General features: G+C 50.4%; 14 protein-coding genes across 14 annotated transcripts; 6 read left to right on the top strand and 8 right to left on the bottom strand.

The window, feature by feature from the left end:
• Positions 1–18: 18 nt before the first annotated feature.
• Positions 19–471, bottom strand: AUEXF2481DRAFT_62829 (uncharacterized protein; the record flags this gene model as incomplete). Its single annotated transcript, XM_013491498.1, has 1 exon — positions 19–471. One exon carries the CDS (start codon positions 469–471, stop codon positions 19–21), a length of 453 nt encoding a protein of 150 aa, XP_013346952.1.
• Positions 472–840: 369 nt separating this feature from the next.
• AUEXF2481DRAFT_46007 (uncharacterized protein) lies at positions 841–1846 on the bottom strand (the record flags this gene model as incomplete). The annotated part of the gene is given in 3 exon segments (XM_013491454.1): positions 841–1029; positions 1049–1591; positions 1640–1846. 3 exon segments carry the CDS (start codon positions 1844–1846, stop codon positions 841–843), a joined length of 939 nt encoding a protein of 312 aa, XP_013346908.1.
• Positions 1847–2112: 266 nt separating this feature from the next.
• On the top strand, positions 2113–3124 carry AUEXF2481DRAFT_26523 (uncharacterized protein; the record flags this gene model as incomplete). The annotated part of the gene is made up of 2 exons (XM_013491241.1): positions 2113–2457; positions 2510–3124. 2 exons carry the CDS (start codon positions 2113–2115, stop codon positions 3122–3124), a joined length of 960 nt encoding a protein of 319 aa, XP_013346695.1.
• A 121-nt stretch (positions 3125–3245) lies between these two features.
• On the bottom strand, positions 3246–4255 carry AUEXF2481DRAFT_2104 (uncharacterized protein; the record flags this gene model as incomplete). The annotated part of the gene is made up of 2 exons (XM_013491134.1): positions 3246–3935; positions 3986–4255. 2 exons carry the CDS (start codon positions 4253–4255, stop codon positions 3246–3248), a joined length of 960 nt encoding a protein of 319 aa, XP_013346588.1.
• A 1423-nt stretch (positions 4256–5678) lies between these two features.
• On the bottom strand, positions 5679–7145 carry AUEXF2481DRAFT_77134 (uncharacterized protein). Its single transcript, XM_013491507.1, has 3 exons — positions 6366–7145; positions 6197–6305; positions 5679–6143 (listed from the first exon to the last, which is right to left on the bottom strand). Exons 1-3 carry the CDS (start codon positions 6938–6940, stop codon positions 6072–6074), a joined length of 756 nt encoding a protein of 251 aa, XP_013346961.1. The 5' UTR covers positions 6941–7145; the 3' UTR covers positions 5679–6071.
• A 488-nt stretch (positions 7146–7633) lies between these two features.
• On the bottom strand, positions 7634–8869 carry AUEXF2481DRAFT_26520 (uncharacterized protein; the record flags this gene model as incomplete). Its single annotated transcript, XM_013491240.1, has 3 exons — positions 7634–8120; positions 8172–8745; positions 8797–8869. The coding sequence occupies 3 exons, from the start codon at positions 8867–8869 to the stop codon at positions 7634–7636; spliced, it is 1134 nt and encodes a 377-aa protein (XP_013346694.1).
• A 556-nt stretch (positions 8870–9425) lies between these two features.
• On the top strand, positions 9426–11070 carry AUEXF2481DRAFT_2101 (uncharacterized protein; the record flags this gene model as incomplete). The annotated part of the gene is made up of 3 exons (XM_013491133.1): positions 9426–9892; positions 9945–10240; positions 10289–11070. 3 exons carry the CDS (start codon positions 9426–9428, stop codon positions 11068–11070), a joined length of 1545 nt encoding a protein of 514 aa, XP_013346587.1.
• A 301-nt stretch (positions 11071–11371) lies between these two features.
• AUEXF2481DRAFT_62675 (uncharacterized protein) lies at positions 11372–12232 on the top strand (the record flags this gene model as incomplete). The annotated part of the gene is made up of 2 exons (XM_013491485.1): positions 11372–11588; positions 11649–12232. The coding sequence occupies 2 exons, from the start codon at positions 11372–11374 to the stop codon at positions 12230–12232; spliced, it is 801 nt and encodes a 266-aa protein (XP_013346939.1).
• Positions 12233–12433: 201 nt separating this feature from the next.
• AUEXF2481DRAFT_36622 (uncharacterized protein) lies at positions 12434–12853 on the bottom strand (the record flags this gene model as incomplete). Its single annotated transcript, XM_013491338.1, has 1 exon — positions 12434–12853. The coding sequence occupies exon 1, from the start codon at positions 12646–12648 to the stop codon at positions 12436–12438; it is 213 nt and encodes a 70-aa protein (XP_013346792.1). The 5' UTR covers positions 12649–12853.
• Positions 12854–13104: 251 nt separating this feature from the next.
• On the top strand, positions 13105–14357 carry AUEXF2481DRAFT_469624 (uncharacterized protein). Its single transcript, XM_013491558.1, has 3 exons — positions 13105–13116; positions 13173–14084; positions 14194–14357. The coding sequence occupies exon 2, from the start codon at positions 13304–13306 to the stop codon at positions 14012–14014; it is 711 nt and encodes a 236-aa protein (XP_013347012.1). The 5' UTR covers positions 13105–13116; positions 13173–13303; the 3' UTR covers positions 14015–14084; positions 14194–14357.
• On the top strand, positions 14160–15137 carry AUEXF2481DRAFT_469888 (uncharacterized protein). The gene has a single exon (XM_013491557.1). It carries the CDS (start codon positions 14305–14307, stop codon positions 15034–15036), a length of 732 nt encoding a protein of 243 aa, XP_013347011.1. The 5' UTR covers positions 14160–14304; the 3' UTR covers positions 15037–15137.
• A 100-nt stretch (positions 15138–15237) lies between these two features.
• Positions 15238–15711, bottom strand: AUEXF2481DRAFT_2099 (uncharacterized protein; the record flags this gene model as incomplete). Its single annotated transcript, XM_013491132.1, has 1 exon — positions 15238–15711. The coding sequence occupies one exon, from the start codon at positions 15709–15711 to the stop codon at positions 15238–15240; it is 474 nt and encodes a 157-aa protein (XP_013346586.1).
• A 718-nt stretch (positions 15712–16429) lies between these two features.
• Positions 16430–16981, top strand: AUEXF2481DRAFT_26517 (uncharacterized protein; the record flags this gene model as incomplete). Its single annotated transcript, XM_013491239.1, has 1 exon — positions 16430–16981. One exon carries the CDS (start codon positions 16430–16432, stop codon positions 16979–16981), a length of 552 nt encoding a protein of 183 aa, XP_013346693.1.
• A 1229-nt stretch (positions 16982–18210) lies between these two features.
• On the bottom strand, positions 18211–20401 carry AUEXF2481DRAFT_77128 (uncharacterized protein). The gene is made up of 4 exons (XM_013491506.1): positions 20087–20401; positions 18948–20007; positions 18691–18892; positions 18211–18629 (listed from the first exon to the last, which is right to left on the bottom strand). The coding sequence occupies exons 1-4, from the start codon at positions 20148–20150 to the stop codon at positions 18312–18314; spliced, it is 1644 nt and encodes a 547-aa protein (XP_013346960.1). The 5' UTR covers positions 20151–20401; the 3' UTR covers positions 18211–18311.
• Between the last annotated feature and the right edge of the window lie 335 nt (positions 20402–20736).

Below are 20736 nucleotides of genomic sequence, written 5' to 3'. Positions count from 1 at the left end.
TTGACCATCGCAGCACCATCATGCCTTGTCCGATCTTGCCGAAAGCTCCCGCTTGGCCTCCCCGTTCTTTTCCATATCATCAAACACCTTCTCTGCAGTCTTGAATGCATCGACTCCCGCAGGAACACCACAATATGTCGTGGCATGGATGATTGCCTCCCTGATCTCCAGCTCACTCACCCCATTGTTACGAGCGCCTCTGACATGGACAGCCAATTCCGGCTGACGATTCAATGCCATCAACATAGGGATATTGATCAAGCTACGGTCTCGTCTCTCCAGACCAGGACGAGTCCAGGCATAGCCCCAACACCATTCAGTTACCAGTTCTTGACCTGGCCTAGAGAACTCCGTTGATCCGTTCTCGAGTGCGCGGTCGATGTAAGCATCGCCTACCACAGCGCGGCGGACTTTGAGGCCTTCTTCGAAGAGCTGTTTGTGCAATGTGTCGAATTTAGGGTCGGTGGACATGATGAAGATCCTAGCCAATGGAGAATGCTGTTGTAGAAGGTAAGAGTCTTGGTACTGGTGCTGGTCAATTGTGGTGAGGTTGTAGTTGGTCAGTCTGCTTTATCAAAATGTCTCAAGCGGAAGATGTCAATCAACTCAGGCGGGGTGTCGTATATGCAAAGTGGGGTAAGACCTCGGCATCGACCATTTGTGTTGATCCTTGTCTATTCGACAACGACTACCGAAAGAAAATGTGTGTATGATCTAACAACAGTATACTTGAACACGCGCACACCGAAGTTACAAGTGGCCATTGAAACAGACTGATACAGTTACACATGGCGCAGCAAGACTTTCGTGCTGTTGTAGCAAGGCCTTTTCTGCACTAAATCATGACGGCTTATCCTCTGCTCTAGATTTGATATACTGGTACATCATTCTCGAGTCTAGATCATAGAATCGAGAATCATCACTAGCTTCTCTCCATGCCTCAAGTCCGGCCTGTCCTAACACTGGTCTCGACTCTAGACTATCAGCCATCTGGGTGGCGAGAGTGTAATCCTTGAGCATCAACTGTATCTTGAAGCCTCCATGATACCCCCTTGGAAGATGGCGCTTCTGGAACGATACCTGGTACTGGACACCACTTATCGACAATTGTGTTTTGCCCTGTACCCGCGCCAAAGACTTTATAAAGTACTTTGGGGTCCACACCAGCTCGAATACCCATATCAAACGCTTCAGAAGATGCGATTGTGATACTTCCAGAGAGGTAGTTGTTGCAGAGCTTCGAGACAATACCTAAAGATGGTCCTCCGCATGGGATGATCTCTTTGCCCATCGTCCCCAGTATCGCTTGTAATAGGGGAAGGTTCTGATCTGCTTCGGAACAATCGAGAAAGAATGCAATGGTGGCTTTGATGGCGCCTACCGTTCCTCCGCTGACCGGAGCATCGTAAAATGGCGTGTCAGGGAAGTGCTGCTTGATGTGATTTTTGACCAGCAAAGTTGTGGCAGCATCGATCGTTGAGCAGTCGACCAAAGTCTTGCCACTCAGATCCGTTGAGCACAGATTGATCGCCCCGTCGATATAGACTGTCTTGACGTGCTTGCCCTCTGGGAGCATAGTGATGATAAAGTCCTGACTGTGTCAGTCATTATTTCGCCCCGAGATCGAGTCTACACTTACAGCTTTCTCGGCGACTTCTTTCGCCGACTGGCATCGAGTGATCCGCTGCGGATTTGACTCGCATACTTCCGACACTACTGACTTGGCCAAGTCATAGATGTATAGATGCTGGTGATCCTCCATCTTTGACGCGAGGTTCATCGACATCGGCTTTCCCATCAGCCCGAGACCAACGAAGCCAAAACTTCTGATACTGCTGGAGGCCATGTTGTCTCGATTAGTTTCCCTCGATACGCGCTCCTTCGAAATTGGCGGCCGACGCTCTGATGTGTACGAGTGTCGTGTTCGTCGCGAGTGTCCCGACGTTCGAGTGCTTTGCCGGTGCCCCTCTTCCACCCCTCTTCGGCACCAACCCCGCATCTTCTCTCTTCCGCCGGCGAATTACGTGTGCAACGATCTTGCCAGACCCAAGAAAGCATTGGGACTGTCGCAACACTATCGCTTCCCGGAACGGCGTATTGTAAAATTCCGCAATGGAGACATCCGGTAGAGACTCTGAATCAGGAACTGTTACTCTTCACGCACTATCCGCAGGACACTTCACTTTGCCTGAGTATCAATTCATATCTCCTGTCGTAGAGACGGCGCGCAGGACAGTACCGTCACTAGCGTTTCTGATACAACATGCCAATAAGTCTGGCCGCATCACAAGGATCGTCTTCGATCTTGGTCTGCGAAGAGACACGAACAGATATGCCGAACCAATCCGAAAATACATCACAACTAGACGACCGATGACTACTCGTCCAGATGTTGTCGAAGGTTTGGCAAGAGGAGGTTTGACGCCGAGGGATATCGACTATGTGATCTACTCTCATGTGAGTGTCCTTACTCGACAACAGAGAATTGAATTTGCTGAGACCCGCCGAGGTGCATTGGGATCACATTGGGGAGCCAAGAGACTTTCCAGACTCAATCTTTATCGTAGGCTACGGCGCGCTCGATTTGCGGAGTGGGGCGGGAGCCAAACTGCGAGGAGGCCATCCGTTCTTCGAGCATGACTTACTGCCCGAAAGCCGAACTATCGAGCTGTCAGATCCGAAGGAGGAGAGAGGGGTATCTTCAGCTCACCAATCCAGCGTGCAAAATTTCGACACAACACGGGCTTTGACAGCATTCAAACATCTGCCCAACACACTCGATCTCTTCGGGGATGGCAGTGTTCTGATTGTAGATGCACCAGGTCATCTTGCCGGTCATATAAACATATCGGTCAAAGTTACAGATGATCGTCACGTATATCTTGCAGGCGATGCCTTCCATGACCGAAGACTTTTGACCGGTGAGAAGGACATTGGAACTTGGCGCGATGTTGAGGGTCATGTTTGTTGCATCCACGCCGATCGCCAGACAGCTGCCGAGACCATTGATCGGATTCGTAAACTCGAATTAGATGGTGTCGAAGTGATTGCAGCGCATGATCCGGAGTGGGAGAACCTGAACCAGTGTCGATTCTTTGGGGTGACTATCGAAACACAACCATGACACAATTTTATTACTCTCGCGAAGGTGCGAATGTTTTTTCTTTGTGGGCCGTGAATCGGTCTCTGTATCAATACAAACATAAGATACCTGCAACAGTCTCTGGTGCATTGTTTCTCAGCTATCAGTTCGAGGTCACTGCCATCTTCAAGATCGTCACGTCAAATGCCTCTGGTTCTCGACCGAGCAGATCCCCAAGAGTAGATCTTGCCACACACGCTTCACCCGCTCTGATAGCATCAAATGCGGTAGCCCATTGAATGCCAGCTTCTCCAGATCCATAGCCCGAAGCACCATTTATGGAAGGTTGAGCAGCGTACTCTTCCTTTGTAACCTCTTTGATTTTGGTCGAGACTCCAGCCGCAGTGGCCAAGACCTCTACAGAAGCTTCCAACGACCAGTCTCTGGGACCAGAAAGAAGGATAGTGCGGTTGATGTATAATGACTTGCGACCTTTGTTCGTGGTCTCTGCGATGATCTTTGCAGTTGCTTCACCAAGCTCGTCTTGCTTGGCCCATGCGATACCAGGGCCCTTGCCATCGTGAGGAATGCAGATCTGTCCAGAAGGGTCCTTGAGGTCAAAGAAAGCGGTATATAGAGGGAAACTCTCTGCATAAAGACCTTGGCGCACAATGGTGTAGCTGAAGTCTAGATTGGTGCTCGCAAGTTTTGCAAGATAAGTCTCAGTGTCGAGATGAGCTTGCATGACATATGCCAGAGAAGCTGTGTTGCCATCACCACCAAAAGCGAGAGAGCTATAGGTGATGTGACTAACACCATTGCGGATTGCCTCGTCGATGGCAAGTTTGTGAACCTGATCAGTTGTCAACAATACCATCAAGTACAAGTATCTAGAAGACATACCTCGAATCTATGCTCGTGTTCAATACTCGCATAAGAAATAAGGTTTAGATGTTTGACTCCAACAAAGACATTCTTGAGTGAGTCTTCCTTGTCGTAATCTGCGTAGCGAGTTTCAATACCAGCATCTATCCAGTTTTGCGAGATCTTCTGTGGATTGCGAGCGATAAGGACGATTTCAGTCGCCGCCAGGTTGTCAAGAAGATGCTTGGAAGTACTTCCTCCAAGTCCACCCGAAGCGGGGAAGATGGCGGTTTTGGCAGCTGTTGACATGGCGCTAAATATCTTTACAAGATTGAACAATTTGAGATTGAGAAACTGATGCACACACGTCTATATAGGTAAAGCACAATCAAGAGACTTTTTGAAAGAAATTTTTCGATTCAAGTTATCCTTCTTGCTTTGTCATGGGGATTTTGTAAGCAGATTCTCCAAATATCGGGGTAATACATCTTCTAGAAAACATGATGACATATGTACGAGCTTGTTGCAGCGAGCGCGATCGTCGCAACTAAAACCAAGATCTTGATGCTCAAAGACATCATTGTGACATACCATTGGCATCTTTGTGAAGGATGTATGCTGCGTATATCGGACCAAGCTGAAAAGACGACGGTGCTGGAGTAAGCTAGTGACCCCATCAGCTGCGCACCCCCCTCAGCTGTGCATCTCGCGTCTCACGCGCTTCGTTAACATAACCACTTCTAATTCAACTTGTTCAACAACCACAACATCTCTATAGCTTAATGCGAGGCTCAGATTGAGCTAGCTGTTACGGCTATTCGTACAGGAGAGGTCAATTCGATCCGAGCGGCTAAACGCGTATACAACATCCCCGAATCTACGCTCCGCGCGCGTCTTAATAGAACAATGAATCGACGTACCGTATACTGATACCGTAAGAGGCTCTCTATTCGACAAGAGGAGTCCCTTATCGAGTGGATCCTCGAATAAGACGCTTAAGGCATCCCCCCTACGTACGCTCGTACTCGCGAAATGGCGACTCGAATTCTACTGTTATGGCCAACTATTCTTAGGAAGAATAACTAGTCACGGGGTTGGACTCGTGAAGCGGAGTGTCAAGCGAAGTGAAGCAGGTTGTATGTGTAGTAGTGTATACCAAAGGGACTGTTAGAATAACTAATTAAGTTGAACGCAGAACTACCGGAGGTTGTTCTGCCTTCCTATATACCTTATCTATAATGAGTGTATACAAGTATCTCACTTGCTCGCCAGGTGAAGAGGTGAGGATCTGCTTCGCAGCTCACCAGCTTACGGCGTGAGGGAGTGGTGATCCACCTCGCAGCTCACTCGCTAAGCGGGTGAGCTGTTAGGGTGACCCTGACCACATCATCGGCGGGTCGGCTCACCCGCCAAGCGCGTGAGGATCGGCACACAGCCATCCTGCTCGCTGTCTTAGCAAGTGAGGACCTTTAGCCAATGGTGGATCGTAACACAGGTTTAGGCTTTAAAACTACGTCCATCTATACCACTACTATAACAAGAAACTAACCCTATTCTTATTACCCCTAAGAGCTCTGAATTTATAGATTAAGCTACTAAATCAATTCGTAAAAAGAGTGGCGAGAAACAAGTACTATATTAAGCCCTATATAAGGCTGGCTATACGATAGATTTACTTAACGCGAGCTACGTAGCCCTTAAACATCGCAATACTTAACTACTAAGAGGCGTAGGAAGGTGCCTGTCAATCTAAATACTTAATTCAATTTGCGAACATTAACAACATTATTATGGCCAAACAAGCACAGGCTATATTGGAGGCCTAGGAGGCAGCAAAACAAGTCAGATACGATGCGACAGCAGCTGCGCGTAAGCTTGAGCAGCAGAGCTTCGAATCGCTCTAATTTGAGTGGCAGATAGATAACTTTTGATGTATGTATAGTCGAAATCAATGAGGCCTGATTAACAAGCTGTTAGAAATTGCTGATATGGAGGCAATGATATAACTATTTGACAGGCTAGCATGCTCGTCGTCTTCCCTACGGCTGAACGATCTGGTATGGATCAGGCTGCCTTCGCCGAAAGCCCTAGGCTACAGTTGACGTCAAGGTCTCTTGCCCCAACCTTACCACTCCAAGGGTGTGTCATCGAAGCACAAGAACTTGCCAGAGCTGTTCTCTCTGGTAGCATTATCGATCTGACTTTAGTCAGCTTCCTGCACCTTACGGTCACGTAGATGGCCAAACATACCTTGCCAACCATACCATTAATGCTCTTCTCCAAGGTTGTAAAGAACTCCTCATACTGAAGCATACCCAGATCTCCAGAGACCACCAAACCGCCCTCCGTCTTTACAGCTCTACCTATTCATCAGTTCTTTTTTCCCACTCGGTGTCAAAAGAAATTACGCAAGGCTTACCCAGGGTGCATTGCGAAAGCAATCAATTCAGGATTCTCCTGATGGATTCTCCTGACCAAAAAGTTTCCAGCAGCCTTACTAGCACCATAGACACCGACTCCAAAAGGCAAATCTCCAGTCGCAGCGATAGATCCAGCCATGGACGAAATGTAAACGAAGATGGGCTTCTCGGCTGCATTGAGCAGAGGAAGAGTAGCTTGAAACAAGCGCACAGGTCCTGCAGCATTGACATTTACATGATCGAGCAGTTCCTCTGCAGTGATTTTTGCAACGGCAGGTTCTTTGGGCACGGTGTAGAAACCTGCGTTTGCGATTACGACGTCCAGGTGAGAGATTCCTTGGTCGTGGAGAAAGTTGACTGCGGAGATGCAGTCGGTGTCGGAGCGAGATTCTATCTTGACGACGATGAGGTTGCTACCCTCGGCTTTGGAGATAGAGTGCAGGGCTTGAGCTTCCTGGGTAGAAGGATCGCGGACTGTGGCTACCACAGTGGTGTTGGGGCGAGAGAGGTATTTGGCCACGAAAGCGCGGCCGAGACCCTTGGTTGAGCCTGAGATGAGGATGTTGTAGGTCATTGTCGGTGTTTTTCGGTCGTCGGGTCTGCTTGATTTCTTGGTTGATCAAGAATCAGAAGGTGTGACAAGCTCTTCCTTTTATCTAGCCATATCATTTAGACATGATACGAGTGATTTCCAAGCAGAAGGATTGCTTACGCCGAGCATGCCGAGCAGATCGACCGAGCATACCGAGAGCAAGATGACATTACCAAGCGAAGATACAAAGTGGATACAGTATAGTGATTCTCAGTACGAAGGATCCGGTGAGCGGATAGTTGTATTCAGCCGGTGTCAGGTTACAACGTCTGGGCTGCATGAACCGGTCGGCGGATCGTCGGTCGTGGTCGTATGTCTGCATATGGCTCAACCTTGAACCAATCAATATTTTTACCTCTACTTCCACAACTAGGCAGAGATATGTAATTTCTTAAACACCATTTGACTCTGTCTATCATCTGCACATCTGGAGTATGACATATTGGAATAAGGTCTAATGGGACAAGTCGTTTTGGCTGACAGTCGGGATATACTCGGGTGAGCAAGCCTCGTATAAACACCCAATCACGTCCACGGCTGTGCACGTGCAACAGTCGTCTTGCCTTTCTGCGTTCACCAGCTCGTATCATCGATAAGACGGAGTGAATTTCGAGTATATGCCATCATGCATGTTACAAGGCTTCAAACGACACGTGGCTTATCTTCACAGACCCCTTACTGCCTCCAGGCAGCGACATCAACCTTGGTATCCCACAGCTCTAAAGCCTCCTCTCGTGTCATCGCCTCGCCATCAACAGGTGGCAATCTCCAAATCGTAATGCCAAACCCACTCATCTTCAGACTAGTGACCAAAGGCCCAAGCGTAACCCTCTTGACCACAAAACCTCTTTGCTTCAACTCATCAATAGCGAGTTCTGCAAACCGTGCAAGAACTTCGTCGCTTGTGCTACCGAGTGAGTTTAGGAGGATCACGACTTCATTGTCGGTTTTGGGGTGAGATGAGGCGGAGAAGGGGATGAATGCTCGGTCGGTGTCGGAGATGTCGAGGAGGAGGTCAAGCATTTGGGATGTTAGTGCTTCGGTGGAGGGAATGGGGTTGAGTTGGCGGAGACCTGGTTCGCCGTGTGCGCCCATGCCGAGTTCGATGGTGGCTGGTGGGAGAGATTGCAAGTCTGTGAGAGTGGCATTGGGCAATGCGACACTGTTGACCTGTCAGCGGTGTTCATGAGATGAAGATAACTTCGTGTTTTACCGGTCGAAAGCAACTCCAACAGTTCCAACATTTGCAGCCACATACTCCATGACCTCCGTCACACGCTCCAGGCTTTCTCCCTTGGCAGCAAGTGCACAAGCACTCTTCAATGCCACAAGATGGCCACTCAAACCCCTCCTCCCCACTTTACCCCCCTTCCTCCTGCCAACAGCAACATCATCACCCACAGGCACAAACCTCACCTTATAGCCACTAGCCTGTGCCCTTGTAATTGCCAATCCAGCATTAAGTATGTCACCCGTATAATTACCGCAAACCACCAATGTGCCTTTACTCTCACTCCCGTCGGTGGGCTGACACATACGAATGGCCTCGTAGATTTGAGCGGCGGTGGGGGAAGCAAAGATGTTTCCGCTCACGTAGGCGGAGAGGTAATTGTGGCCTACGAAGCCGCCGAACATTGGTTCGTGGCCGCCGCCGCTGAAGCCGATTGTTGTTACGTGTGTATTACGGAAGGTGGAGAGGTCGGTGCGGTAGAGAATTTTGTAGGGGGGGTTGTAGGAGAGATTTGGGTGGATGTGGGTTAGGCCTGCCAATGCTTCGTTGATGGCATCTATGCGATGTTAGTGTCGTGGCCACAGATGCTGCCGTTTTCCGGATATACCTTCTGGCTTGTTGATGAAGTGGAACGTCTCTTTTACAGCCGGCGTGGCTGATTGTGTCGTTGATGCTGCCATACCGAATATGATTGAGAGAACACAGGTATGGACGATCAGATGTTTCGCGATATGAAGCCTGCAGAGACAAAAAAGGTTGACGCCCGAAAATTGCGAGACCAGCTCGTCATATACACAAATCGGAGCTGACCAAGACCTCAGCCTCGGACTTACCCAAATGACCTATCCCATCCTGATTGAGAGCTCTTCTCGGAGGACAAAATGCAGCATCGCCGAAAGGAACGACAACAATCGGCGTGATCGCCGAGTGCGCGGTGCGGGGGAGACGGACAATCCACTGCGGGGTGGAGCCGGTGATGCCTAATCGGGCAATCCGAGCGGCCTTCGTAGCGGAGGCTTGCATCTGTACCTCGAAGACTTGCCAACGGCTCTCGGGGGTGCTGATGCGGTTAGAAAGCCACGGGCAAGGAAGAAAAGGCGGTCGTAGTCCCGTACACTCGTTTGTAACAGCACTCGCGCCTGATCTCTCACCTCGCACCGCGACATTCAGATTCTTGCAAGTGATTAATCCTCAAGGCACGCCATACCAGCCCCGCAATCTACCCCGCAATTCACAATGGCGGTCGTTGTCGAGCAAACCATTCCCTTTGCGAAAGAGCAGCTGGACGTCGAGAACACCACAAGATGGGAATCTCTCTACCCGCTCATCAGACCGTCCATCCAAGTGATCAGTACGCCTTCGGGCCAAACTGTACTGGTAGACCAGACACTAGCGAATGACAAGTTCGTGAGAGTGGTGGTTGTTGGAAGAGCTGGAAACTTCTCGAGCAAGCTGCTCTCAGAAAAGAATGTCACAGCTGTTGTCACACACACTGAGAGCCATGGTGTTCCATCAAGCCTGGATCTGGCAAAAGCTATCAATGAGGTTGGACACCAGCAGAATGCCGGCGTTGTCGTTCTCCGATCTGGCAAGGAGAGAAAATTGGCGAGCACCAAGGAGGACGTGGTGGAGGTAGAAGTGGCTAGCGACTTGGAAGTGGACCACTTGATCCACCTGCTGGGTGCTGCGACTGAGTCAACAAGGTAAGGAGGGGCCGACCTATGCTTATCGGACATCTACTGACACACTCGAAAGATCATCCATCCAGAAGACGAAGGAGACTCTGCAGACTTACCTCGAAACCTCGACGACTGCGACATCAACATTTCAGACAGGGAAAGAGAATGGGCAACCTGCAGTATCGTTTGCCGAAGGAGATTTCGGCGGCTATGGGGAAGCAAGACACGCCATCGAGAAAGCCTTGGAGCACGTACTCCGCCCACATCTTGGTCAGAAAAGCGACAACACCTACTCCATACATTGCTCCGACATCAACGGCTTGTCTAGGTTAGAAAATTACATTCTCGGCTTAGAGATAGCCACGTACCTTAGTGAGTGCAAGCAAGACTCTGGAAAGACCAACCACTGACTATTGGTAGAAAACGCCGGCCTGGCCTACCGTTTATCCACATCAACACTCTTGCAGCATTCGAACCTTGCGAGAGGATTCTCAATATCAGTCTGTCCCATTTCCAATCAGAATTTGGAAGCTCAACAAGAGCCATCGAATCCACTCGCCGACGAAGCCACCGAGGGCAGCAATCTAACCAGAATCGACTCGCGATACATGAAGTTCACGGACCATGCAGTCCGCAGCCGCATCGAGAATGGGTGCGGTGCGGTCATCAAGGAGGAAGCAACCATCACTCGATACGACGAGATCGTTGGTGATGGCGACTGTGGCTACACGCTCAGAGACGGTGCAAAGCAGGTTCTCAAGTTCATTGCGAACAGGGATCTATGCGAGCTACCCCAGACGCTTTCTGAGCTCGTACACGATCTCGAAGTCAACATGGGAGGAACGTCAGGCGCATTGTATTGCATCTTCTTGACCTCGTTGTCTTCGGCTCTAGCTTCGACGGACTCGGTCGCGGCAGCGCTGTCAGTCGCTATGAACCAATTGCTGAACTATACGCGCGCAAGATTGGGAGACAGGACAATGTTGGATTGTCTCATTCCGTTTGTCGGGACTCTGAACGCGAGCGGCGATGTTGAGAAAGCGCTTGCAGAAGCAGAGAAGGGAGTCGAGAGTACAAAGAACCTTGAAGCCAAGCTTGGAAGAAGCACGTATCTCGACGAGAGTGCGACCCGGGGTGTGCCAGATCCTGGAGCCTATGGTCTGCTTGTACTGTTGAAGGGTATGTGTGCTAGTGTAGAGTAGATATAAGATTAGCAAAGCGATTGATGTCGAGATATCTCAAACAAGCAGATGCTGATAATACGTCGTTCCACCTTGATGGTCATGATGGTCCGTGGGACGACGGAGAGCTAGCGTCGACCCTCGGCTGTGATCGTCGCTCACCCCGCACAGCTTCAAGCAGGCCCACCTCGGCGAGTCTGGCTTGAACATCTCGCGACATGACAATTACAGATCCCTTCTTCTCACTTACAATTTTGTCCTTGACATTCGGTGGTTAAGATCTCCAGAAGCAATCTTACATACCGCGTTTCCATACTATATCATGGCGCCTCCACCAGTCAAATATTGCGTGTTGTCGTTCCCGACACCAGAGATCCTGTTGGTGACATTGAACCGACCCAAGCAGCTCAACTGTATTAGCGCAGAAGGCAACGAAGAGTTGGACAATGTGTGGCAATGGCTGGACGCCGAGCCAAAGCTATGTGTCGGTATCCTCACGGGTACTGGGAGGGCGTTTTGTGCTGGCGCTGATCTGAAAGGTATAAGCTCTCCTTGACGTGGCGTCCGCATGAAAGCTGGGAGACTAACAGAGTGCTCAGAATGGAATCAGGCCAATGCATCAGGCAAACAGCGCAAGATGCCATCTTCGGGCTTCGGTGGACTGTCACGACGCCGCGGTCGTAAGCCAGTGATAGCGGCAGTCAATGGAATCTGTTTTGGCGGCGGATGCGAGATGGCAATCAACAGCGACATGGTCTTCGCGTCCTCTTCCGCCACCTTTTCTCTTCCCGAAGTCAAGCGTGGCGTCGTCGCCATCGCCGGAGCTCTCCCACGCATCGCCCGCGTAGTGGGCAAGCAGCGTGCCATGGAGATGGCTTTGACCGGTCGAGTGTTGAAAGCCGAAGAAGCTCGGGAATGGGGACTGGTCAATCGTGTCGTTGAGGGAGACGTTGTGGCCGAGTGCATCGCCGTAGCCAAGGAGATTGCAGGAAACAGTCCCGATGCTGTCATTGTCAGTCGCGAAGGAGTCAATCTGGCATGGGAGGGCCTGGGCGCAGATGCGGCGACGGAGAAGCTGATTGCCGAGTCATATCAAAAACTCCTGCAGGGGGAGAATATCCACGAGGGCGTCAAGGCTTTTGTCGAGAAGAGGAAGCCCGTCTGGAAGGCCAGTAAGCTGTAGCTGTAGTTCTTAATACCAGCGTGTAGCTCCCCCTGTCCATGTCTCGACCTGCCATCGGCGCCGAGCCTTGTGCATAATCTGTCCCTTCGAGCTCGCGTGACGGTTCGTGCGCAGCCTCCTCGCAGGCCTTGCCATCTCAGCTGCGCGACCGCAACAACTTGGAAGCAGACTCTGCAAGCCCTATCTCCTGCCTGGCTTTTGACTCACTTCCGAAGCTGCTTGAATACTACAATAGCCTCGGTTTCATGAGCGGTGTTTTGCACGTCTGCCGCATTATGCGAACCGCTCGCCGCACTCGATTGATCTGGCTCGTGAGTCGTGCCCTTCCGCACGTTAGAGACAGGCGCGCCATGTGGGCCATGTGCGAGACGCGGAATGACTTGATGTCTGCTCTGATCTTCTGGTCGACCTATCATTGAGCAGTCCCCATTGAATCAACGCTTGGTTCTCTCCATTCCTAAACTTGCGCTCCGTCTACCTTGCCAGACGGCATGACGGCAACGACTCTTCCTGCCGAGCTTTCTCGAAATAACCTCGTGCTATGCACTTGTCATCACTGCGACCTCATGGCGTTTCCATCTCACCGCAGTGACTATTCAGTCTATCGGGCTGTGGTGAAAAGTTCAAATACTTCAAGCGGTTACGCCAGGCAATTGTCTGACCAGAGTTCCAGATCTCCGCCCACACGACAGAACTGTTTCACCATTCCAGCACTGTCAGCTTTCCTGAGTCATACGCACACCGACTACCTGATGAACATGCTCTCATAAACGAACAAACCGAGAAGAATAATCAGACACAACTAGATTCCTCCTACATTCTCTCTGTCTCTCATCTCACACCACGGAACGTCCCCGTCTCGCCAGCCAATTTGTGACGTCATGGTCGGCCCTTCTCAATCTGCCTGTCGAGATCTTCCAGCTCATCGTATCTTTCACAGCACGTAACGACTTGTCATCGTTCGCCTTGGTATCTAAGCCATGGTGCGCGTATGTCGTGCCGGTGCTGTACAACACATTCGACCTTACCTGGCGACGACCCATACTCATCTGCGACGAAGCTGGAGCCAACATGCATCTAGATCGCTGCCTGTGTGAACAGCTCGGTCACTGCAAACCCGACCAACATGATGGCTCGAACGCGCCAGAAGAATGGTGGGCACGGAGGCACGTGAGTCGATCCTATTGTCTCAAACAGCTCCCGTGTGTCGATGAGAAATGGCCTTCGCTATATTTGCTGGCGAGAACACTTGTGTCCTCGCCTGACCTCGCCCGACTAGTACGGCACTTCAAGCTATCAGGTCATGTTCCTTCATCTGTCTGGACAGATGTATGCCAGACCGTGTTGTCGCACGAGGACATTGCGCGTATGAGGCCAAAGTTACGACACGATGCGCATATGTCTCAGGAGGGGTGGCTTCACCGGCTCGATCACGGTTGTCCTGACGCATTCGCAGCACTCGCGTTGACGTGTCTGACCGGCATCCAAACTCTCCACCTCGCTCCGAGTTTTGAGGACGCTCTCGCCATCCTTGGTATACCGCTACTCCGGCAGATTCTACCGCATGTCACCCGGGCCCGCGTTGGTACGTTTGACGAGACTGTCATAATGGGCAGTGGAAGACCGCCGCATGTACAGGCTGATTCATTCCGCAACTGTTCCTGCTACACCTTCCGAGTGTCCGCTCTCTTTCTCTTAACTTACCTCGACCTCTTACTCCATTTTCTTGGCCGGACGCTACCCCTACTTCGCTCACCACGGGCCTGGAGTCCCTCGAGTTGAGTTTCACGTTTCTTGAGGAGACCGATCTGGCACGCTTACTTCGGGCGTGTCCCAGCCTGCGAACCTTTAAGTATGACTATTGGACAACGCCCCCGACACGCGATCCTCACGCCAGAGGTGCTGCTCTTTATATTCCCGAACGGTCGAGCGAAAGATTGGTAAATACTAAGTCACTCCAGCGATGTCTGAACATTGTACAGAGAGCCTTGGAAACTTTCCATCTTCACATTGTTCGGCCGCAAGATTGGTTCAATCAGAACATACTAAGCATCGACTTCTCCGGCTTTTATATGTTGACTACCCTACACGTACCTTTCCAGCTATTAGCCGACAAATTATCGGGACGAACGCTGGCTCAGTCTGTTCCACCGTCGTTGAAGCATCTTTGGCTCAACGACGATTCCACTTTCCTCTGGCTGAACCATAATTTCTTCCAAAGCCCTCAGGAATATTACGTCGAAGGAACTGTCAGTGTTGTGTTTGATCCGTCATGGCATCTAATACACACTGATCAGGAGATGATGGATGTCATCACAGACTTTCTAACGCACTGGCGGTCGCATGTGCCGTACTTGCAGACCATCAAATTACTTCTCTATCCTGTTTCTGTTCCAGCCTGGGGCCCGCGCGACATCAGTGCTATCAGGATGGCCCTCGACTCAGCTGGTCAAGAGAGTGGTGTAGATGTCTCCGTAACAAAAGTACATGAACGCCCGTGTTGTTGTGAGAGTGATCACACACTCGCTGGTCAAGATCCACCGTACTTCGAACTCGACAGAATACAGGAGAGTCCACGGCCTGAGATGTATCACTGGAGACAAACTTCGACTCAAACCCCTGGTAGCAATTCTATGTCTGTCGTCTTGCCGTCGAGACTACATCCATCAGATCAGCGTCGTCCAAGTCCCCGTTCATATCGGACGAGGCATCGCCAATACCATCCGCGCCTGGAGAGTCAACGCTCATGTCGTGTTTTCCTTCAGTTCCACTCCCGTCCATGTCCAAAAGATCGCTATCGCTAACTCCACCATTGAGATCTGAGGAGTCAGTATCCATACTACTATTCTCATCTTTGTCAACACCAAGATTACTGTTGTCAACTTCATTCCGATCGGCATCGTCTAGCCAATAGTCCGTATCTGGTGCTGCAGAGCTGATCTATGATTTTGCTTCTGTCGCTCCAGAAATGATATCGTCTCTCTTCTCTGCTTCGAATGTATCATCTACGAGCTCTTGTAATCTGGTGGCGGAGCATCTTGCACTGCTCGAGGCTGGAGACTGCTGGGCTCAGCATACACCATGCGCTCCTGAGCAGGCGGAGGATAGTTGACCATAAGCAGCTCTTTCTCAGCACGATCCTTCAACTCGTTCTCGAGTTGGGCTTGAGCACAGCAACCACAGAAGGTACTGGTAAGACAATCGGTACAATCGTTGCCCGCAATGTTGAAACGTCCACGGACGCTGTTGCGTTGTATCCAGATAGGGATGCAAGGAACAAAGAGGCACCAGCCGGCGAGCATGCCAATGCAGGGCACGTTGCACCACTCAAACCCGTTCGATGTGTCCGGGCTCTGAGGAAACTGCTTAAGTCGCCAGGATGTGCGGCCGTAGAGGCATGAAGAGCACCAGAACGCGCCGCAACAAGATCCACAGCTATCCATTGAGCAAAGATTGTGCGCCCAAGTTTGTTCGGCCATATTATGCGATTGAGACAGAAGTCGACTGCGTCGGAATCGAAGAAATACGGAGTGGAACGAATGGCTGAGTGATATATCGGGAGAGATAGACTTGGCGATGAGAGGGAGGGTATGGCAAGCAGTGCTGCATACAGAGTGTCAAATGCGCCCGTGGAAAGGAATTAAGTATCAAAGTGAGATGGGTGCCAGGAGGAAAATGGAACGGCCAACTTATATTTAGAATCGCTCGGGAATTCTTCCTTCTAGGGCAGGACTCCTTCAATCCTGCCACGCACGATTGCAGACCGCGGGCTCCGACGATGCCATAGTTGGACCGAAAGTTAAACCGCTGGCTGTTGCTAACTTGTGCGCAGTGACTCTGTGGGGTATACGTCTCAACCCCCTAGGCCTGACACTTTGTGGGGTATACGACAGATGAAAGTTAGCACGTTTTATACGACCTTCAAAACCTAATCACTCATACTCAAAGAGCTGTGCTGCTTGTTTGTACAGGTGTCGAGGCTTGTACGAATCCCATGGGCCAATCAAAGCTAGATCTGACTCACAGAAATGGAGTATGATCTCACTTTGCCCGCGTAACTTATGAGCAGCGTATTCTAAGCGAAAGTCGTGATAGAATCGAGTGTCGGTTTCAATAAGCTCGGGGAGCAATTGGCCAAATTTGCCAGTGAAGGAAAAACTTCAAATATTGACGTCTCGGAAATTCTTAACTGCTAGAATGCCCATCCATTTTATTCTTGATGATCCAGCTCTCTTCCCTAACATAAAACCATTATCAACACCGTTGTTATACCCTCGACGAGACCTCGGCTCTTCAAGCATCATGCGTTTCACTCTCGGCATGTTTTCCACTCTCAGCACCATCGCTATAGCAGACAACATCTTCGAATCTCTTTTCTCAGTCGCAACCTCCAACGTCGCATCCGTCTACGGCGAAATCACATCTCGAATCCCCCAGACCAGCGACACTTTGAATTCCCTGAGTGCTGACATCAGCAGTCTTAGATCTCAATACTCATCCCTGATTTCCGTGTCAGCGACTGCCACCGGTAGTGTATTGAGCTCCTTGTCCTCCGACATATCCTCCATAGAGACCAGGGCCACGAATGTGCAGGCTTCTGTTGTCAGTCTCCAATCTGTCATTGCAACAAGAACTAGTTCGCAATCAGCTTCTCAGACTGTGGCTACGGGTGCTGCAGTTCGTGATGTCGCCGGAGCCAGAGTCATGGGAGCCGTTGGAGGTATCGTGATACTTGGGGTTTTGATCTAAATCATGAGCAGCGCAAGAGACGTATCTCTCAATTGTTTCACTTGACGGGTTGTATCGGGTCTCTGCGACAGGATAGACAGTGTTTGGAGCCTAGATATTTTACAGACAGACGATGAATAAATGAGTCATGAAGCGAGCACTATGTCAACAATGTTGAAGCCAGGCTATTCTCAGAAGTGCCAACGTTAGAAATTTTGAGCATGTTTTTGTTGCTTCCTGTTTGCACAAGGTATCGTTGAGTCACCTGGATTCCAGCCCGTGCCATCATCAATCGAGTAACAGAAGATTCATGTCAAGTCTATGTCTTATCTCAATGTAACATCGTTGGCAGAGGCTTGCGAAGTCTCCTCTGAGGCTGCTTTGCTGGCAAACTATCTGGCTCTTGCACTTGCTCCGTACGATAGTTTCATCTTCGGTCCTGTACCGGATGGCGATATCGTCCCTGCCATCCCGGGACAATGCACCAGGTCGGGCACGACTTCCTGATTCGCACAGCGCCGACTTTTAGATGTCTCGATCAAGAGTTGACATAACTGGCTTAGAGGAAGTGCTCCGTACCTTCCCCATCTCACTCCGCTTTTGACTGGGCTTCTCCAGGGTTCGTTGATATGCTGGGCGGCTCGTCCAGATTAGGCCATATCCGCAGCTCTAGATACCGAGCTGGTGTCCACCACGTCTTCCACCCGAAAGACACTGAATGACTTCCATTCGAGACTCGGCATAGCTCGGCCCTAGAGACCATTAGGTTCTTGCCCTAGATCTACAACACCAAGACACACTTTACTCAACGCCCAGTGACTTCCCAGTGGCAATCACTGTATTGCTTCTCGCTCAAATCCGCGACAGATCATTTACCGTCAGATATTGCCACCAGTCGGACTGCTCGGTATTATCACTTCCGCGAATTGGCGACATGTGCGCCATGAAATCAAGGTAGAGGAAGCATGGATCCGTACTTACAGTCCAGCTTATACCGATGTTTCCACAACCTACTAGCGCAAGGCTGATAGCTCAATGCTCAATCTTCGTGCAGCACCTATCCTACTGGTCGATTTCCTGCCAGCGGAGATGTGGGTAGGCCACTATGGTGCTGTTATACTGACCAAATGACCTCCATCAGTACGGTGGCCCGGCATAATCACCTCTTCACGCTCAACAAAATTCAAGGTTCTGCTTGCTGCAGAAGACCACTGGAAGCACAGCCAGCACGGAGTGTGCATAGCATTTGGATGGAACTGAAGCTATATGAATTCAGTATCGATGTGTCGTCATGACTTTGGCTGAGATAAAGCTAAAAATCTCTGACCACCGACTTTGTGGCGACAAACCATCAGCAGCTTGCGACCATCTCATCCAATCTCTTACGCCACACCTTACCTGACAAGAGACGAGGTACTGTCTCCACAAATACTATACCTCCATGTAACTGCTTATGCTCAGACACACGCAACTTCACAAAGTTTTTTATGTCGTCCTCGAGCTTTTGGCACTGCTCAGTCTGCGGTTGAAGCGCTACAAAGGCGCGAGGAACCTCGGTCTGTCCAACCTTGATTCCTGCGACAGCTGCATCGGCGACTGATGGGTGCTCGCAGAGGATGTCTTCCAGCTCTGCGGGTGCAATCTTGAGTCCGTTGTAATTGATGATTTCCTGAAGTGAATAGCTTGTCAGTCGACGTTCGGACTACAAGTAAACCGAATGTCTCGCTAACCTTTGTGCGGCCAACTACGTATAGAAGATCGCCACCTTTTTCGAACTGCATCACATCGCCTGTGCGATACCAGCCATCCTTTGTGAAGCCATTGGCATTGGCTTCGGCGTTCTTATGGTAGCCTTGGGTAACTAGCGGACCCCTGATTAGTGCCTCACCAGGCTCTCCAAACGGGACATCATTGTCGTTCTCGTCGACCAATCTGTTCACGGGATCCATCAGTCAATGTCAGGTCGAGCGTCTTGAAAGTAACCTACCTCATCAACATGTTAGGAAGTAATGCTCCAACGCTGCCAGATATGTCTCTTCTGTTCGGTGACATATGGGTGACTGCACCGGTGGTCTCGCTTGCACCCCAAGTCTGGCTGAGTAGTGTCCTCTCCTCACCGTCAACACCGAATTTCGCACAATGATAGACTTCCTTGTTCAAAGGTGTGGCACCAGAGTACGCTATGCGCAGTGACTTCAGCTGACCAGTAACTGCTGGATGTCTAGCAAGACCAAGATAGATCTTGGGCAAGCTGAAGAAAGTCGTGATGCTATACTGAACATTGTACTTCAAGAAAGCACCAAAATCAAAAGATGGCATCCAGTACACGATACCACCATCGTAGAAAGCGTTCACGAAGTATCCTTGTACGCCTGAGACATGAGCTGTAGGGAGATGGGCCAGTGTACGTAGCTCGAAGGGCTTGCCTACTGCCGCCCAGTCCTGCCAGATGGGTCGATTGATGTATGCAGGAAGGAAAGCCTCTGCTACCATGTTGGTGTGAGAGATCAAGACGCCTTTGGGAAGTCCTGTGGTTCCAGATGAGTAAAGCATGCAGATGCGACTCTTCTCCAACTCTGCAGAATCAGTGATTCTCTTCCACGCTAGCTCCTTGTCGAAGTCACAGCGCACACTTCCATCAATGCTCTCAAGTCTGATCTCTGGTGTGGACTCAAACACGAGAATGTTTTGTTTAGGTAGACCGACGGCAGTTGCAGTAGCTTCTGCAAGTGGTTTGACGTCAGCGCTACAAATGATGATCTTGGCTGGTCCATCCTGAATCTGTCTAATCAGTTCTCCAACGGTAGCTCCTGGACTGGCAGCCGAGTAGACACCTCCAGCTGCGACGACACCGTAGAAGACGCATGCGAGCGCGTGCTGTCCGGTAGACACTGTGGCCACTACATCTTCGTCGTGACCATCTTGACCAACACCGTACTCATGACGAAGGAAATGAGCGATTTGGCGCGTCAGAGTCCGGGCTTGAGATTTCGTAATTACTTTCGAGGAATCGTTTGCTTCTGCGTGGATGGGCGTGTCCTCTTGGGCTGTACAATGTTCCGAATCTTGGATTTACAAATCAGTTGATGGTACTTCCATAGTCAGACTTCGAGGCTGCAATCGCACCGAACAAGAATGACAGAAGGTCCAGCCTCGGGATATCGGTCACGTTCTCCTTGTTGTAAATCATGACGAGTCTTTCTTCCTTGGGTAGACTTTCGGTAACGAAACAAGGTCAAGGAGATTCGACAAGAATATGAGCGAGTACTCCGCTGCACAGATCTCGCTGATTTCCATTCATAGGGATGGTCAAAGTCCACGTCTGGGCCAACACCCAATGCCGTAGCTTTTGCCGCGCATTGGTCTGTCTTACTCGTTCGTCTATCCCACGTTCGACCTCAATTTTTTACATTCTCCTCGGGAGCGGCAACCTCTTTTCCAGGCTCTTCATGTCGCTCGGACTTGTTTGCTATGTTGAGCCAAAGCATGGAGCACGCGGCGTACGCCAGTTTACCGAATCACGTTTCTGCGCCCAATATAAGCATATCAGGCTTATTATGTAGCACACGTCATGGTTTCGATCTGCATCTTTCCAGCTGCTACCGGAAGGTGTCTGCTCGAGCGGGTAGCACTCTAAACTCGGCCGAACTCAACCGGGTTATTGTCTCCAACTTGACAACCCCTGTACCATTATTTGGTCACCATATTCACACACGTTTTTAAAGCCCGCGTTGGCGAGTGTGCGGTGGTCTCCGGTGTGACTGCGAAACAGGCTG

Source organism: Aureobasidium subglaciale (assembly GCF_000721755.1).
Source record: "Aureobasidium subglaciale EXF-2481 unplaced genomic scaffold scaffold_3, whole genome shotgun sequence".
NCBI lineage: Eukaryota > Fungi > Ascomycota > Dothideomycetes > Dothideales > Saccotheciaceae > Aureobasidium > Aureobasidium subglaciale.
Note: the sequence above shows the minus strand (reverse complement) of the source record. Positions and strands in the feature narration are given on the sequence as shown.